General features: G+C 51.0%; 1 protein-coding gene across 4 annotated transcripts in view; it reads left to right on the top strand.

The window, feature by feature from the left end:
- LOC135908902 (uncharacterized) overlaps positions 1–19,097 on the top strand; it is a 636,710-nt gene that overhangs the window by 372,506 nt on the left and 245,107 nt on the right. For all 4 annotated transcript variants that reach the window (XM_070532480.1, XM_070532479.1, XM_070532481.1 and 1 more), the window contains one exon: positions 7,825–7,951. In XM_070532480.1, coding sequence (XP_070388581.1) covers positions 7,938–7,951 — 14 coding nt within the window. In that variant the 5' untranslated portion in view covers positions 7,825–7,937. The remainder of the gene's footprint in view (positions 1–7,824; positions 7,952–19,097) is intronic.

Below are 19,097 nucleotides of genomic sequence, written 5' to 3'. Positions count from 1 at the left end.
ATGAGTAAAGATGTAATATGCGTGAATTGAAACATTTTATGAAGATTTTTTTTTAAGGATGCGTTATTTGGGTAACCAAATCCACGTTCTAGACGAAGCCTCTTACAACACCAGCCAACACGAGCCTCGCTGACACATATACAGTCATTCCCATGACGGCACGGCGCCCCTTAAGAAACTCCCATAGGCGGTGGCGCCCGATTTCCCTCTAGGTGTTGTAGTGAGAGACTCTATGCTCCGCACGGCCGGCTACGCCGCTGCCTGGATGTGCGGGGTGGAGCGCCACTTGGTGGCACTGCAGCGAACCCAGCGGCGCACGCGGGGCGCGTGTCCTGGTATGATTACTTCAGTTTTAAGCAGTGGAGGTGAAGAAACGCCGGCATCCTAGTCACACACACTTTCTGTTTAAAACACAGAGGTAACATCGATGACGATAGCTATATAAGCTACGATCACAGGTGGATGTATATACACGTCTGCAAGTGGTCGTCTACACCTGTTGTGCTTGAGAACTCCAGCAGAGTTCCTCTTGCTTATCGAGCAAGCTAACGTGGTTTTGGTCACGTAATTAACTAATTCGTGTTCTTGGGCGTTCAACGTGTCAGGCTAACACCGCTCCAGCATAGCTCTACCCCTCCCACAGCGCTACTTCTCCCTCGCTCCCCAATTTGACCGCTCGAGTTTCCTCCTTTCCGGCCGTAATCGACGAATTCCCGATTGTTCGCGGCAAGCGTCTCCCGAACGCGAAAGGACGCGGGCAGCTATGTGCTCGCTGTACACGCTATGTACAACGACTAGCTGCACCGGCGCACTCGGACGAGCATTAGCCGAGGGAGCTAGCTGCGGCGATGATGAATTTAGGCGTTTCGTTCAGAATTAAACATTCTCGCACAGGCGGCGGGGGTTCTCCCTGTTAGGAGAGTGACTCCCTCCCGCTTGCCGTTCCACTCGATCGCTACAGCGCTTCTCGCGTGCCGCCGGGGCCAGGTCGCGTATCGCGCAGCGTTCGCAAGCTGCGCTACGTAGGCGTGCGCCCTTTCGGCGGCGAGCCGTTCAACGCTTCGAGCCGCGCGGCCCGGCCAGAAAGGGGGCACCGTTTAATAATTCGAAACCCTCGTCGGCAGCCGCGGACCCTTGCTTTCTGGCCCTGAGCCGGGCCGGCCATTGTTGTGCAAATTGAGTTGTTAAGGATGATGGATGCGCGCGCCGCCCACTTGCTGCCGAGACAAAGCCCGGGCCCCTCTCCTCCTTCCGCCTCCAGCCACGTACGGTTCCGCGCTGACGGGCTTTGCACGAAATTCGGCGGCGAGCGCAAAACGTTGCGCGGCCGAACGAGCGCGTCCGCCGTAGCGGAGGGTGCGAGAAACGCAGTACGCGCTGCGGCCGCCCGGGCGCGCTCGAGCACCCGCGAGGATAATGCAGGTGCGTCTGGAGCTCGGCTCGGCGCGTGGGAGAGCCGATGATTTGCAAAGTTTAATTATGCCCCGGCTCAAGTCGCCTGCGCGCGCCCTCGTTCGTTTGCCGCCGCGCTCGCTCGCCCGCCGTCCTTTTATTCGCGCTGGAACGCTTGTTCGTTGACGAGCTTAGCGTTGATGAGGCTCGCTGGTTTGGCGACGCCAGAGTAAAGCGGTGCTCTCCCTTCCTTCCGGGAAGAGACTCCGCGTTTCGTATGGGCTGGCCTAGCTGTCCCCGAAGAATTGTGGACGCAGTTGGCAGTCCTCCGTGTACGCCTTCCCCTGCCCTCTTTTCCGCTGGACATCATCAGGTGCCGCGGAAAGCCGCGCTTGAAGGGGACGCGAACGGAGCGGCTAATCTCTGCATAAGCTGGCGGCGCGCATTCGGTGGCCATCGTCTCGCGCCGCTTCGGACGGCTGTCTCTTCGGAAATGAGGCCGGGAAGCTGCGGATAGACAGTCGCGCGCGAAATAGGACGCACGAACAACTGTTGCCATCGAATTGTGCGAATACGCGCAGCGCGATAAGTCAGCTGAGCACGGGGCAGGGGATTCTGGTGTTTTTCGCACTTTCCCGATCGTATTGATCTAACCATATGCGAAGAAAAGAAAGAAAAGTACTGTATTTCTATATACGTATACATATATTTCGTAGTTTAAAAATACCACCGAGATTGGCTTCGAAAGTTATGACCACTATAGTTGCTTCCCTTGGGTCCCGGTCAAATAGGCTCAACAGGTGGTCCATGGACGCGGTTCCTCCTGTATGGAAGACACGCACGCGAGCCACATTGATGATATTGTCCTACGGGCACTTTCCTCGCAAATAGCGCCTTGTTGAGTTTTTAACTCCGCAAAATAGTAGAAGCGCTGCTATTTCGCGTCACGCAATTTGCTTGCCGTCTCCTAAGTGTTCAGCTAAGGCTGTGTCACCGATTTTGACGTTAACGACTCGTGGCCCGGTCGTCTTTCGTACGCGTTTTCTCTCTATGCGACGCTCCATTGCCGGTCGTCAGTGCGATGTGAGATGTGTTCTCTTGAGCGCGAACGAAACTCGGAGAAAGCAACGTCGTAGCCTATGAATGGCTGTGATCTTTAGTCCTGCCGATGTAGCTAATTTCAGAAAACGCGCATCACACGTGTAGTCTCCGCAGTGCGTGGGAAAACGCACCCTTTCCTTTTTCGCCCTCCTTTGCAGGTAAGATTTATCAGGTGTCGTTACTAGCCAGAATAATCTTTACGCCACTCCTTTCGCGAATCTGACAAGCGGTTGCGTTCGTCCCATATCCGTGCTTGACATGGGTTATGTTCGGAATCGCATATACAAGAAGTCTACTCACGGGCAAGATATCAGAAGTACCGAACTGAAGCGTTGATAATTATTGAGTGCATTCATTATATCTACTTTTCAGATTCATTTGACGTTAAAAGCCTATAATTTACAAATTTGCAACAAACAAACAAGCAAGCAAACAAACCTTAAATTGCGTTTAGACGTCCTTGTTAGGCACTAGGGGTTCAAGCTCAGATGTGGCTGTTTTTGGATATATGAATGTTACTTGTTTAGGAAGATCATTTAAAAAGTGTTTCTTGTGATATTTTGCTGTATCGCTTACTTTTCTCATCTTTGGCAGCGTTTTCCCTTGTAGCCACTAGCTCACTTTAATTGCTAGCTTAGCTGCACGTTGAAGTTGTGCGCAGTGCATTTATCCTCTCGGCACGACAGAGAAAGTTTTTCGCGTTGCACGTACGGCGAATTGCCCGAGAAAGCTATCCGGTTCTTTCCTTCGCGCCACGGCTTCTTTGGTGTCGAAAAGACAACAAAGCGAGGAAGGCGAGGGAAGGCAGTCTCATAAGCGGCAGCGACCTGGCACCTTTCTTTTGCCTAGTGACAAATCCCTCCTGCCGGACGGTTTAATTTGGCCTCGAGGTGAAAGTGGCGATCACTTTCTCTGTCTCTTTCAACGCCCCACCTGCTTGCTTTCTTCCACTGGTATGTCTCCGTTTTAGTGCCTGCGTCTGGGCTCAACTCGTAGACACCCTGATGGAAAGTAGAAATGACAAAAGAAGAAAAAGAATTGACGAGGAGATAAGCCGGTTGCAGAAACGGAATTGGAAGCCACGAGTACGTCGAAGGAGAAATGAGAAAGGTGAAACGCGTGAGATACGGCCGTATCTGCCGCCTCTATTACCCCCACCCTCTCCCCCCTCTCCCCCCCCTCTTGTTTTCTTCTTCTTCTTTTTCTTGCTTTCTTCTGCTCCTAGAACCTTTGCTATTTTCTTTTTTTATATACCGTTTTCTTGCGTATCGTGGTGTTTACGGCTCGCTCCCTTCGAAGTTCATTCGGTGGCAATTTATTGCGGGTTTAAATCTTTCTTGTGCCAGCGCTGCCTGCGCTGTTCTCCTCCAGGCTTTCACCGGCACACACCGTTCTCGCTTGCTTTATCACTCTGAACAATTTCTTTTTTTAATTTTTGCTACTTTCTGGTTCCTGTGGGATATTCGTCTTGTTGATAGACGCCATTAGTCAGCGTCACCGATTATCGACTAATTTAGACCTGATTCGTTTTCCTGACTCCCATAAAAGTCCTTAACAAAAAAAGCGTTTGTGACTAATCTAGTTGTTCATTTTTCTGCCCTTTTTTGGGGGGTAAACATTACTGACGATTCGTTTTATGTGTTGATGTTGCTCGTTAAGGCAGTTTTTATTACTACTAGATGCTGAGAGATAAGTGCACCTATTACGAAGACACCTCCCGATGAATCGAAGTGTACTTTTAATTAATTAATTTTCGCCCCAACTATGGAATCAAGGTCCAAGCACGGTGGGTAATACGAACGAAAATAAAACGGCAATACAGAACAAAACAAACAGCCTCATTATAAGCAATGTATTGGGATCAATCAATAGTGCTATCAGTTGAAGCAAACTTGGTCGCTTACGTGGTTATGCTCCCTTTTTCTACGGCCAAACCCCTAATTACATTGTCTTTTTTGTTTTATCTGGATAAGGAAGTTACTGCTTCTGCAGCTTGTTTCTGTGTGCGCCAACAATGACGCTCTTATTACTCTTCAAATTTTGTTCAAATAAATAAATAAATAAATGTGCAGGTCTCTCGTGGATAACTTGAATGTTGTTCTTACTAGGGATTTTCCTTACTTGGTGTTTACTAGCGAGGCGTCCTCAAGAAAACACGCGAACGAAAAGACGCCAGCCTACTGTTATGCTGTGGTGTCATGAGCAGATTTCGGTGTTCCATACATGTCGCACTTTTTTGTTCCTCCGATTAGAAAACAAACTTATTTCCTATGGCAGCAAGAAGGTTTTCTTTTCACACCCAGCTCTGCGGCTACTGAAAAATCGCTGAGAGACATCTTGTCAAAATTTGTCGTTGGGCCATTAACTGAAAAGATTCCATTGGGACCTTCGCCTCATCCTCGTCATCAGCCTGATAGTTTGAAGGCTCTCAACAAATTTTTATATGAGAGCGGACTAGACAAGAGACATTGAAGAGTCTTGGAGCGTGCAAGATGTTCACCACCATCTTCATCCTCATAATCAACGTCTTCTCTATTCTTTCTGTCTATACCCTTTCCCGTTTCCCCAACGCCGAGTAGCAGGTCAGAACATTGATTTCGGCTGACCTCTCAGCTTTTATATCATAATAAGTACCTCTTTCTCTCTCACGCTCTCTGGAGAGACCGGCTCAGAATTTTTTCGTGACTCGAAACGTACATTGCGTTTCTTCAAGCTCCGCCACATAACAACCGAGCGAAAGGCGAAGCCAGCATTGCAGATTGTCAGGTTTTTATTGCGGACGTTAGGTTGATTTACTGATCTAATTGAATGCATTTGCAAGTGTTGGCAAGAATTTTTATCGCAGTGTCCCCCACTGGCTATGAATTGTTCAGCGGTTAGATATTGTTGTTGTGAGGTAAAACGGACACATTGCAACAATAAGTGCGTGCGTTTCCTTTGAAATCGAGATAACGTCGACAAAGAACGCCCTCTTTCTTGCACACGCTACGCCAGGGCGGTTTGGAAGTGCTTACGGTCTCTTTCATCTAAGAAGCATGTAGAAAGAAAGAGGCAGTGGCAGATTTGGCCGTTGCTACCGCAGTCACGGCAGAGCTCCGTGCGGCAATATGATACAGGAAGTTCGGGGCGCGGAAGCGACCGCGGAGTGAGCAGCGTTCAGCGGTCGCTTGACCATCGCCAAGCAGTGGGACTTCCTTGACAATAGGCGGATTGGCCGAAGCTGCGCCAGAGAAAGGATGCGGCTCGGAGGAGGGCGACTCCATCAAAGCAGTCTGTCGGGATTAGGGAGTGGCGTGGTCTTGCCTGGTTTTGGGAGAGAATCTGAAAAAGGAATAAACAAGCAAATGGAGTGTATAGTACCAGTGGCCGTTGCCATAGACGGTGCTGGGGCAGCTTCGATGAGGCGTGCGAAGGCGACGGTCGCTGTCTCTAAGCGTGCTTCTCGCTTCGTCACATCCCTACCCTCCTGTGCGGCCGCACTGCGTGGGAAGAAAGGTTTTCTCTCCCTGTGGCGCTTCCCTACTGCGCTGGCTTTAATCAATGATAATGGAAAGCGAGGCAACAAAAGCTCGGCAGCCGAAATGGCTATCGCCGGGGTGTGGCTTGCGTGCGCGCATGCTCCTGAGCCACGGCCTGAACTCCCCTCATCCCCCCCCCCCCACGCCCTCTATTGGCGTTCCCCTCTTCTTTGCTTTTGATTTCCTCTTCGCGAGCTGGTGCTCTGGAACTCACTCGCTCGGTGTCGAGCAGTCGTTGGCGCGTGTCTTGTCCTCGAATTCCTCTCCCTTACTCCCTCTCTCTTTGCTTAATAGTCTACCGAGAGCTCATCGCGCCGGCAGCAGCTACTCAGCTGGAAATGCTGCTGGTGTCTCCCTCCGAAGCCGCGTTGGAAGCGAGCGACCGGCTTGCCCGTTCGGTGCGGGCTCTGCTTTCTTATTTTTGTCGTTTTGTTCCAGCGCTGCTCGTTTTCCCCGAATTTAGTTCTCCGTGCCCCTTCTTCTCACACTCGCGTTCTCCCCCCGCTGCGTCATTTCCTCCGCGCTTCTCAGTGCTGCAGGCATGTGGCATGAAAATTTTGCTCTGCTGGGCTAAGAGCCAAGGAGCTCAAGGGAGTCGGCAGCGGATCGTCGTGTGCGCCTGGACGCTTTGCCTTCACCGACTTTCACGTACTCCCGTGACGTGCGAGTTGTACCTGCAGGCCCTACAGTTCTGTTCTAACCGCTGCTACCCTTACTCAGCGATGCGCCGTCTCTTTCTTCCCGTCTTCCCTAAGCTCGCGCTTTGGCTACATTGTTTAGGCTGCGTGAGGAGGAATGGGAACGAACATATGCGTGCGTTTGTGCTTTCTGGCCATAGAGTAAGCCAAGAAGAATAGGAAAGCTGGCTTCAATGGGTGGATGTCAGGTTCGTTTGCATTGTCTGATACGGCTTCATCGTGTCTGCGGGAGTTTCACTTGATTAATTATTAGGCTGGCTGGGCCATATTTTAAGCAATAGCAAATGGAAAGCAGTTGAATTGGGGAAAGAAAAAAAGTAGTAAGCTCAGTTGTGCGGCATTTGAAACGAAAGACGATGTACTATAGCGTGTGCGCATTGTAATTGCGCAAAAAACTATGTCTGCTATGCTGTGGAGATACAAAGTTGAGTTCTTGGTGCAGAAGTTTTTGTGAACGACCAACTATTTCTTTACATTCAGTAGATTGTTACCCACGTTGACGCATGTTATCGTTGCGCTCGAAAGCTAGTAATGGCGATGAATGTTAGGAGTCGAAAATTTGAAGATTTGAAAATGGGCTATCCTTTTCTCGCCCCAAAGAACAACAACTGTAACAAACACAAGAAGCTGTGTAAAAGTGTAATTTATTTTCTCACGTCTCCTGGAGCAATTATTTCTTTTGCTTTTCTTCTCTCTTATTATTATCTATAAATGGGATGACGCAGCACTTTTTGTCATTCATAACTCTTTAGTTATTCCTTTTATTAGTTCATCCCTCTCTTCGTATGTGCTAGCATTGCAGTTAGAAACACATTGAGCAAGGACATGGCTAAGAGAAAAAAAAAAACAGAACTCGTATTTTCGGTTGCTCATATTATGTGGTCAAGGCTGATATGCATATGGTGATGGGGCAGATGTCAGTTGCACTAGTTACAGACGCACTGTAGTACACATCGTGCGTTCCACATTTCGGCAGGTGCTTTTTAGCGGTTGTGTATTTCCTTTAAGATGAATGCTAGGAGTGCATATCGTAACCATGTACTGTCGCTTCTTGCTTGGTTTGTTAGCTCCTCATCCAGAATGCCTATACTTAAAGTAATGTCATCTCTTTGCAGGTCTGGGCAGCACATCTCGTGGGAAGTTGTAGTTGACAAGCCACGGCCATCAGAATTGTCGGGTTTTCTTTTCCGCTGGACGCCAGGTGACGCCTCTTTCGCGCCTGCCTCGGATGACGGGATCAGGGTAAGCCCTCATCTTCCTTTTCTTTGCAGTTGACTTTTCCATCGCATGTGGTGTTAGAATCTTCATTTGCTTTCAAAAAAAAAAGAAGAAACGGTGGAACATAGTTGGACAAGGACGTGGGCCAGTGTCCCCCGACACCACTATGTACCGCCCATCCTCGCTTGTCATTCTTGTCGCAGCAGCAGGCAAACCGGCAAATAAGATTAAATATTGCTTACGGTGTGCTGAAACGTGACCTTGACCTCGCCTGGCACTTTGTATGTACGCAATCTCCATGAGAACTCGCAGCTGTTAGCATATCGCCGTCCTATAGATTTGCTGCCACTGATCCCTTTCAGTTCAAAGGGAATCCCTCCAAATAATTGGCCTACCTTTATTTTTGGAGCGCAACTCTTAGGCGCCCATTCCTGCGGCGAGCGTCGGCGTCCCTCGTAACCGAGCGAACGATTACAGCGAAGGATGAAAGAACGAACACGGATCGCAGCGGGGAATGAAATACAGCGATAGCGAGGAAAGCACGAGGAGGAAAGCGGAGAACACTCTTAAAACGGTTGCACCCTTTGGGGTGTATATTTGTCCCACAACAATATTCGTCATCTGCCTTGCTTGCGTTTCTTTTCCTGAAAACTCGGCGCTCGCTACTTTCCTGTCGAGAATGCTGCGTCACACTGATAACGCGCATGCCGCTCGTAACTGGGAAGTACCGGGCTCGCAGCGTTAAAGAAAGGAAACGCGGGCAACACGGATGACGATTATTGTTGTGGGACAAGATACGCCCCAAAGGGCGTAAATTTTTCTGAGAGTGAAGGAGGATATGACGAAAGCGTAAGAAGAAAAACGTAGTGCCTCGCAAGCCGGGCTCTGCGACGACGATGGCTGCGAGATTGGGCCAGAGTAGCGCGCGTCGTCTGTTCACCGATTACGCCATCGATACCAGACATGGAAATAAAGCACTACATGAGCGGAGGTCTGTCTACGGCGGCTGCTGTGATTCTCGCCCACGCGTCACCCACGCGCTGCCCCTCGCTATCTCCCGGTCTGCGAGGCAGTCGCGCCACACTTCACTTCGTTTGCAACGTATCTCACGAGACAGATTGTCTGCGCCAGCCAAGATATTGCGAAATAAAAACACGTATAGAGCTGCGCTCAAATTTCGCATGAGGAAGTATCGTAATCATCGGCGAATTTTAACAGCGATACTGTTTAATCTGGTGGTTAGGCCGGCGAACGTGCGCAGCAAAACCTCGCTAATCGATGACGTCATCGTGCGCGCCAGCTCCGCTTCACTGTAGCTTTGCTTCGCCGCGTCGTACGGATGCCGCGCATGCGCAGATGCGGATCTAAGCCGCGACGTCACCACGGGGGTTAAAAGCAGCTCCGCCTCGCCGACACAACAGCCGGGTCTCCGACGAAGAGAGAGATGGTGTGACAGAAGAACGTCACTCCAGAAAAAGAGAAAGCGCAACGCGAAAGTGCTTGTACTCGAGAACGGATGCGACGACTTCGGTCCAATCCCGAATATCGCACCGATGAAGCGGCGGTGGAGCGTCAGTGAGTTGCAGAAGATCCGGAGTCACGAGGTAGCGTTACTGAGCAAAACCGTGCGTGCAGCCAGACGCGTTGAGGTCGATAGAAAGAAATGACTGGTGCTGAAAATTTAAAAAACCACACATTGTGCATACTTTAATGACTGAGTGTTCATTGCTCTTTGGCTAACGACGACACCTCGCATAAAACTTGGCATAGTCTCCAAGCATTACCACGCATAAACTTAGCCGAACCAAGAATAACCTAGGTGTGGCCGCCAGCTTCGCTGTTTTCCCAGTCTTCGCGCCACTAGTATGAAGCTGCCCCAATTTTTTTTAAAAATCAGTTTCATCTGAAAACTATGAGCCATAAGTATACATTACTATCGTGTCTCATTGTATCACTTGGCGCGTGCGCTTTTCGACCAAGACGCCGGAGAATAGACGTCTCAAAATTAATCCTCTAGGTCTGGATTCATAATGTTATTGGTTTGTATAGCCGAATTTCGATGGGAGCGAAATGCGAAAACACCCATGTACTTAGATTTAGGTGCACGTTAAAGAACCCCAGCTGGTCGAAATTTACGAAGTCCTCCACTATGGCGTGCCTCTTAATCAGAAAATGGTTTTGGCACGTAAAGTCCCATAATTAAATTAATTAGTTTGTACAGACGCTATTCGCGATTGTCCCGTGGGTGCCGCCATGTTTGATCACGTGGTGATGCGTCCATTGCTTGCCTCATCTGTTTTCATTTTTACAATATATGTACCTGACGCCCCGGGACGGCTCAGTAACCCTCTATTTAGGCGGATATCGTTTACGGTGACTAGATGGACGACATAAGGCGTTGGCCACAGCTTCAGAGGACATGTACTAGAAGACCAAAATCAAGAAAGGGGCTGACAGATGGAATAGCTGTGGTATGAAGTTTGCAAACACGGATAAGATGCCTCAGCAAGGCAGGCCAACGTTTTGATAGGAGAACCTATCTTCGTCATTATTTTCTTTCTGCTTTTTTTCTTTTCTTTTCTTCCCGCGTTCCCATTCTCCCGCTCTTGTCCCCTCGTCTTGGGAACCAAGCTCACAGACATCGGACGACAGCGCTCATTACCTCTGAAGTCTCTCCCTTTAAAACCAGCCGCCAGCGACAACACCCGCACGTGACTTCACTGCACTAACCCTTTAAAACTAACATGCCGAGGATGACGAGGCCGCCTTTGACGAAGATAGGTCCTCCTATCGAAACATTGGCCAGCCTTTCTGAGTCACGTTATCCCTGTTTACAAACTTTATAACACAATGTTGTAGAAGAGAAACTTGGGCGAGTTGGTGATAATTCATCTTTGGAAAATTAACAGCGCAAAACAGACAAGGACCAAGGAAAGAAGAACACGGTTTCCACGTGTGTGGCCTGTGTATATAAATGTGGTTTTCCTCAAAATAAGCTTCAGTTGTGAGTCAGTACCAGTGTCGCGTCCTTCATTTCCTTCGGCCTTGTCTGTTTTGCGCTGTTAATTTTCGAAACGTGATTCAGAGGACATGTAAGCGTTTTCGGCGCTCACTACGCCTTGTCCAAACAGTTCCAGCAGCATACACGGTGCTTGTGCTAACAGCAGGGCTAGAAATGTATTCCAAGCTGCGGACACTTTGCACTTCTGAGATAAATCCAGATCAGCGTCTCTTGCTCTTCGTTCTTTATTTGCCGGTCACCTTGAAGCAACGTCCTTTCGTGATTATGACTTAGCAATGTTCTTCGTGACGGACACTATCCGATTGTTTATTTTCTGTGTAATCGTTTGCGGGTTTGCTCACCAGCGGTAGATTTGTTCTTGCCGCTCGCTAGACTGGGGACGTAGATGTTCTGCACCCGCCGTGGTTGCTCAGTGGCTCTGGTGTTTGGCTGCTGAGCAGGAGGTCGCGGAATCGAATCCCGGCCACGGCGGCCGCATTTCGATGGGGGCGAAATGGAAAACACCCGTGTGCTTAGATTTAGGTGCACTTTAAAGAACCCCAGGTGGTCGAAATTTCCGGAGTCCCCCTCTACGGCGTGCCTCATAATCAGAAAGTGGTTTTGGCACGTAAAACCCTATAATTTAACTTAGCTGTTCTGCACCTCGTGATAGCTTGTAGCAAAAACGTATTATCACTAGTCACTCGCTTACTCTGTGGATCATCACAAAACGTTCAGCTTTGAAGATTCGTGTGTTGTTGGTGCAGTCTGTCACCCACGCTTTCTCGCATTTGTTCAGTAGCGCGCCCGTTCACTTATTGTAGATACGTGAGCGACAGAGTGCGCGTAACTTTAAGTGTGAGTTGGGGTGGATGTGTGCAGATAACGTTGGATAATCCTGATATGCTAGGAAGCAGCGCTACTCCTTTTGTCACTGTTTAACGAGCGGTACTCACTATTGCTGACGTTTCGGGGTTGAAGTCATGTGATCGTAGGTTAGCGATATAACGCTGGTGGATGAGCGATTTTTTTTTTTTACCATCAAAGGAAAACCATGCGTTGCGAAGGACTGGCAACACGGGCAGTCCTTGAGTAGCAGCGGTCCGTGAACTTGTCCACGCAGCTGCATTCAATTGCTGTGCCAGTCACTATTTTTGTAGTCAACTCCTGTACGCGTCTTCCCTCCACAGTTCCACATTCTACCGCATGAATGGAGCACAGTGCGTCACCGATGTTACGAACTTGCACCGCTGCACCACGAATACGGCTTTGTGGTCCCGTAGCGCTCGTCACCCGTTTCGTGACAGAGCGTTGGTAGCGAAGACTCCGAGCCTGGCGTCGATGAGAATAACAAAAGGGACTTTATACATTATATACAGGTTATCATACAGGACATGAACGGGTCGGCACTGGGGCCGAGTGCTCACAACAAACGCGACTGTTCTCGCACGACGACGTCCGGCGAAAACGCGTTACACATCTCACCCCAGTCGGGAGCGACACACTCTCCCGGTGGGGTCGGCAGATCCTCTTTTCGAGCGGCGTGTCGCTGCTTTTATAATCCCCGAGGCCCATTGTCACTCAAACGGACCAATACAAAGTCAGCACACGACGGTCGTCCGAGGGGTCCAACCAGCGACCGCGCTGGCCACCCGGTTCAAAGTTCGCGCGCGCGGTGACCTCCAGGCAAGGGAGGTGCGGCGCCGGGCCGTCGGGCACACGCGGACACGTCCAAACACGCTGCTCGCCGAGGCTTCTCCCGCACGACGGCGCAGCATCTTGTCTTGTGAAGGGAGAATTATGGCGCTCGCAGGATAGATTCCGCATCTTGCAGATTCGGAATCCGGGCTTGTGGTAATGGCACAACAGCATCCCCGCCCTCAGATAAGGCGCCGGGAAGACGAGCTGCCTCCACGTGGCTCGGATGCCAGGCGCGCACGTTCGTCAGGCTCGTCCAAGTTCACGTCCAGTGTCGGGACGCCAGGTAACATCACGTGCCCAGGTCCGACTCGCCAGGACAGGAGCTCTGCTCACCACGTCGTCGCCAAGGCACCTTGACCAGCTCCGCTCGGGTCGTTCCTAAGACCTTGCTTCTCGCCACTGGTCCCGCTTGGTCGTTCTGCAGCTTGCAAAACCGACCGGCAAAAGGCAACACCCAACACGAACAAGTGCCCTCTGTCTCCCGTCAAACACCAGACAAGGCCATAATTCAAATCAACCTAACTAAATTGTTTTCCCTTTTTTTTTCCTCCCGCTGCAACAAGAGGCAGGTGTACGATCTAGCACACAAGGCTTAAACAATCAGTTTTCAAATCATCAACACAACAAAATAGAAACAATTATTAATCAGCAATAATAATTACAAATAGAATGGTCCCCTTGAAATCGCTTTGGACCGAAAACATACTTCTGAGGAAGCAAATGAGGTCATTCATTTTTCCCGGCGATATTTTCGCGGAATCCGAAGCTGCTTATATTTGCGACCCTGCTTATCCGTGTAGCGGCGGTACAATAAGCCAGATTCCTTGCCAAATGAAACCCCCTTTTCTTTCACTCCCCGTTTGACGCTCTTCCTCAGATCGGCTAGTGAACAATCTTCCTGTTGTTCGCGAATCCGAGTTTCCCTTTCAACTGCAGCCTGCTCCTGCCAGCTGGCGGAAACCGGAGCGAGTGTGGAGCCCGCGTCGCCTAATTGCGGCGTCGAGTCTATATCGCGGCTAGCACTGCACGCGTCACTCCCACTCACTTCCAGGACCCGCTCGCCTAGGCCAGCCTCCGAGCTCTGCCTCTCCCGTGACTGCTCGCCACTCAAGTTACCGTGATCGGTCCGTGTGCCGCACCGCCTTTCGCTCACCGACGCTAAGTCAAGTTCCCTCGACAGCGGGCGCGCTTTGGATCGCGTGGGGGCCATGTACGCCACGTCGGCAAAGAATGATTTGCCCTGATCCCTCAGCAGCTGCTCCGAGCTATTTGAGAAGAGGTAGGAAAATTGCTCCGGGAGGGCGGCTGACACAGCGGCTTCGGTGTTAAGTTTCCCAAATTCTCCTTCAATGCTAACCGTTGCGATCGGTAAACAGACACTCTCCTTCTCGGCCACTTGCCGTATCCTAACGCACTCTCCCGTAAAATCACTCGAGGAGACGAAAGACGGGTGAACAACGTCCATAGTTGCTGCCGAGTCTCGAAGTGCTCGGCACTTCTTGCCGTTTACCTTAATTTCCCGCATATATGGCTCCAATAGTCGTATGTTTTTGTTAGTTTCCCGTATTGTCGCAAAAGCAATTTTCTCCGGGCAGCTCACTGCGATGTGCCCTTGCTTTTTGCAATTGTAGCAAGTTAGCGGCTTCCGTTTTTCAAAAGAACGCGTCGTATCGTTTCGCTGCTTGGGACCATCGTTAGCATTCTGAGATGCATTCTGTCCTTCCCTTACAGTTTCTTTGGTAAGAGACTCATCTTTCCGAAACTCGCGACGCGTGATTTGCTTCCGTTCGTCGGACTTCCCGGAAAACACATCTCTTCTATCAGCTTTTTCTACGCGCACCGCCTTGCTGTGCAAGCTGCGGCGGGTGTAATACTCTTCCGCTAACTCTGCTGCCTTGTTTAGCTTAACCTCCTTTAGCCTATCTTGCAGCCAGAGCCGGACATCCTCATCAATGCAACGGTAGAACTGCTCCAACGCGATGCATTCGACAATTTTGTCGCGGTCGTCGTAAACCTCTTCGCCCTTCAGCCATTCCACCAAGTCGGCTTTTAGACGAAACGCGAAGTCAACATTCGACTCCTTACCCTTTTTTGCATACCGGAACCTCTGCCGGAAAGCTTCGGGCGACAATTTGTACTTCCGCAGTAGCGCTTCCTTCACATCACTGTAGCTCTCAAACGCCTCTTTCGATAAGCAAGTTATTACGTCTGATGCCTCCCCAGGAAGCAACGCTAACAGATTCTGTGCCCAAAGGGATCGCTCAATGCTATTCCGTTCACACACGTGCTCAAATTTCACGAGGTATTTGGCCATATCCTCTCCGACGACAAAGGGTGGAAGTTGATCGCGTATTCTTGGAACATTAGAAGTGAGACTAGGCGCTGGCGAGCTATTTCGGGTCTCCAACTCTTTCATTTTAAGCTCGTGCTCACGAATCTCTCTCCTTTCCTCCATGCAACGTTCCTTCTCCCTCTTTTCCTCCTCGCGACGTTGCTGTTCTCTCCTTTCCTCCTTTTCCTCCTCGCGACGTTGCTGTTCTCTCCTTTCCTGCTCGCAACGTTCCTTCTCCTCCCTTTCCCGACGTTCATTGATACCCGCCAAGGCCTCTGCGGCTTCCTCAGCCGTTACGTCCCCAGTCCTCATGACCTCAAGGATCGCATTCTTTCTTTTGGTTGAGCCCAACTCAATGCCCAACTCCTCACAAATTTCGAGAAGTTCCTTCACCTTGTACTTCTCCATCGTTCACACTGTCCTCCTGCTGTTTACCCTTTTTGAATATACCTGCCGTACGCTACTATAACACTACTAGTAAGACATATGCAAGTATTTCACACACTGCCCTGTTTACCCCCTCAGCATCCCCTGGTTTTCAAAACACTCTTACTAGGCTTGAAACACACAAGGTTATCACAATGCAACACCAAATCCTTCCCTAAGCTACTATAACCTGTGTCAGAGAAAGTCTGGTGTTTGAGGTAAACTTCAGGCACTCACCGCGCCGAGGTAGCTGATGCCGGTCAATCCCGTAGCTGCCATCCAGTGTTACGAACTTGCACCGCTGCACCACGAATACGGCTTTGTGGTCCCGTAGCGCTCGTCACCCGTTTCGTGACAGAGCGTTGGTAGCGAAGACTCCGAGCCTGGCGTCGATGAGAATAACAAAAGGGACTTTATACATTATATACAGGTTATCATACAGGACATGAACGGGTCGGCACTGGGGCCGAGTGCTCACAACAAACGCGACTGTTCTCGCACGACGACGTCCGGCGAAAACGCGTTACACATCTCACCCCAGTCGGGAGCGACACACTCTCCCGGTGGGGTCGGCAGATCCTCTTTTCGAGCGGCGTGTCGCTGCTTTTATAATCCCCGAGGCCCATTGTCACTCAAACGGACCAATACAAAGTCAGCACACGACGGTCGTCCGAGGGGTCCAACCAGCGACCGCGCTGGCCACCCGGTTCAAAGTTCGCGCGCGCGGTGACCTCCAGGCAAGGGAGGTGCGGCGCCGGGCCGTCGGGCACACGCGGACACGTCCAAACACGCTGCTCGCCGAGGCTTCTCCCGCACGACGGCGCAGCATCTTGTCTTGTGAAGGGAGAATTATGGCGCTCGCAGGATAGATTCCGCATCTTGCAGATTCGGAATCCGGGCTTGTGGTAATGGCACAACACCGATCACTCAGTTGCATTTCCGACAGCCGATCCCATAGTAGCAGTGAAGAAGCGGCGATGGTTTCGCATTCGTGCGCTTTCGCGTGAGGCAAAGTGCAGTACGTAGCGGCACGCCGGCGGAAGCTCCATCTCGTTCCTATAGAGCAAACTACTCGGCGAGGAGGGTCTATACGAACTACTCCTCAATGGTTGGCCGCATTCACTAATACGTTGGCCATGACAGTCGACAAGCTATCGTTCTCAAGAACCGTCCGAGCGTACGAATTGCTTTCCGGATAATGACTCTGATGCGTAAACGAATTCCATTCAGCCGCGCACTATCACTCGTCGCCTAGTATGGGCAGCAGGAACGTTATGACATCAGCAAGGTCCGTTTACTAAGATCAGGCAATGGCGCCGCACGTAGCACGACCCCAGATTTAAAAGCCTTGCGGAACACGCGCGATATTTGGAGTCGAGGTTGCGTTGTCCCACTACGGCGCAGCAACCGAGCGACGACGCCATTTCGTCGCAAGGGCACGTGTCCGATGGGGAAGAAGCGAGGAGGCGCGCTGTGGGCTTCTTGGTTGTCCTGTGTGCGCGCTGTGCCACTGAAGCCGCGCACTGGTCGGGCACGATGCGCGTGTTGTGCCGCAGCATTTCACATCCTGCTCGCCCCCGTGGCCCGATCGATGTGCTCTGTCTAAATTGCGCCCCCGCCCGCAATGATCCTCCTCCTCGTCGCCCCCCCCCCCCCTCGCTCACCACTTTCAGAGCGCGTGCCCCGGACCGCGGCGCAGCCGCTGCAATGCTCGCCGACTGGCCCTCCTCGCGGCGCCGTAGCGATCGACGCGGCAGACCGGCGTTCTCTCCGATCCAGGAGAGAGAGAGAGAGAGAGAAACGGTTTTGTGTACACTTTGCGTCGCCTAATACAGTGCAGCAAGCACAAGCGCAGTGGTTTTTGAGAGTTGGTAAATATGACATAGCAGCGCACGATAAACAAGGACCTAGAAAAAGAGACAGGGACACACGTAAAAGTTGAAAAGTCAGTGCCAGGTGTGTCACCGTCGCTCTCTATTTGTTCTTGTTTATCGTGCGCTGCTACGTATGTGAAGAAGTCGCATAGAGGTAGTGCCGACCGAGCGGGGAACTGGTTCAAAGGACGCACTGAATCAACGGTGAGTTTGGCGAATTGGTAGGTTAGCACCGTCGAAGACAAACAGCGCCAGGGGAACATAGAAGGAATAAATCAGACAATACGGGCGATGTACACGGTGAAGTAAAACGTTTAGTTGCGAGCGCAACGCCCTTGTTGCCCGATTGTGTCGTCCTGTGTGTGTGTGTGTGTGTGTGTGTGTGTGTGTGTGTGTGTGTGTGTGTGTGTGTGTGTGTGTGTGTGTGTGTGTGTGTGTGTGTGTGTGTGTGTGTGTGTGTGTGTGTGTGTGTGTGTGTGTGTGTGTGTGTGTGTGTGTGTGTGTGTGTGTGTGTGTGTGTGTGTGTGTGTGTGTGTGTGTGTGTGTGTGTGTGTGTGTGTGTGTGTGTGTGTGTGAGAGAGAGAGAGAGAGGAACATGAGAATACGTAAATGAGAGAGGAACAGAAACGGCGACACGTAAGGCTACTTCGAACCGTTTTATTTCGTACACACTCCCAGGTGTGCATGCACCACAAGGCGACATGTGCAGAAGGGAGAAAGGATATGACGCGGTGTGCCAAAAGAGCAGCAGCCAACGGCCATCGGTGCCAATCTGTTGTCGAAGAAGGTGATTTCTGAATCGGAACACCGGCTAAGCAAATAACAGTTCCTTACGAAGCGAACTTGTTCACAAGGCGTGCCGGAAAGGAGCGTTGCTTACTGGCCAATACGGGGCCCTTCGTGCAGCTGCCGCGTGCTACCTCACGCGGGCAGTAAACCGGTCACGCTATAGCACCCGAACGAGCCTCTATCACCCAAGAGGCGATCGAGAACTGCACCCGTCACATCCCTGGCGCGGTCTTTACGTGCAAACGATTCCTCGAATTAGGCCAAGCAACACCGGTTCATAGCCTGATCGGTTCGTCTACCGAACGAGAACTTCGACAGCGACAAAAAAACGCGGGCGGGAAGGCGCCTAGAAGTGAACCACCAGCATTGAGAAACTGGGCCGGCTCTTTGGTCTTTCTTCATCCTCGGTCTCTATTCCTGCTGCTTTGCAAGTCCCTGTTTGGAGAATTTATGCTTTCCTCGCTCGCCGTCAGCAGCCATTGTAGCTCCGGCAGTGCCGCACGGTTTTAGCTAGACAAAGTGTGTTTATGTTCGCAACTCGGGGAAGATTTCCGATAGGCAAGCCCGCGCGTGCGCTCCGTTCTTTCTGCCAGGATGAGGCTCGAGCGGAACGGGAAATAAAGAGAAAGAGAGAGAGAGAGAGCGATAGAAGCCGAAGCGGCCGAAAGAACCGTGTGTAATGACACGAGCAGGATTAGTTGGAAGAATGCGCGACGACCCCGGCGCTCTGTGTATGGGGGGCTTTATTCTGGCTCTTGTGATTACACAGTGCAAGGAGCGCGAATAAAAGACGGGCCGTGCCCCCCACCCCCACCCCACCCCTCTGTCGTCTCGTGTTCTCTGATACATGCCGTGATTAACATGTACACTGCCCCTCCGAGAGAGCGGTAATTACAAGCGGCAGCCAGGCGCTGAAGAAGAGCGCTGAGACCGAGATTATAAAGTTTATGTACTTATCGTCACGACCGTATATAGTCTGCCATTTCTTTTTTATGGATTATCGAAAACATGCAGCTAAAAAGATAAATGAGGATCAGTGACGGCGCT

The sequence above is a fragment of the Dermacentor albipictus genome, chromosome 1 (genome assembly GCF_038994185.2).
Source record: "Dermacentor albipictus isolate Rhodes 1998 colony chromosome 1, USDA_Dalb.pri_finalv2, whole genome shotgun sequence".
Classification (NCBI taxonomy): Eukaryota; Metazoa; Arthropoda; class Arachnida; order Ixodida; family Ixodidae; genus Dermacentor; species Dermacentor albipictus.
Note: the sequence above shows the minus strand (reverse complement) of the source record. Positions and strands in the feature narration are given on the sequence as shown.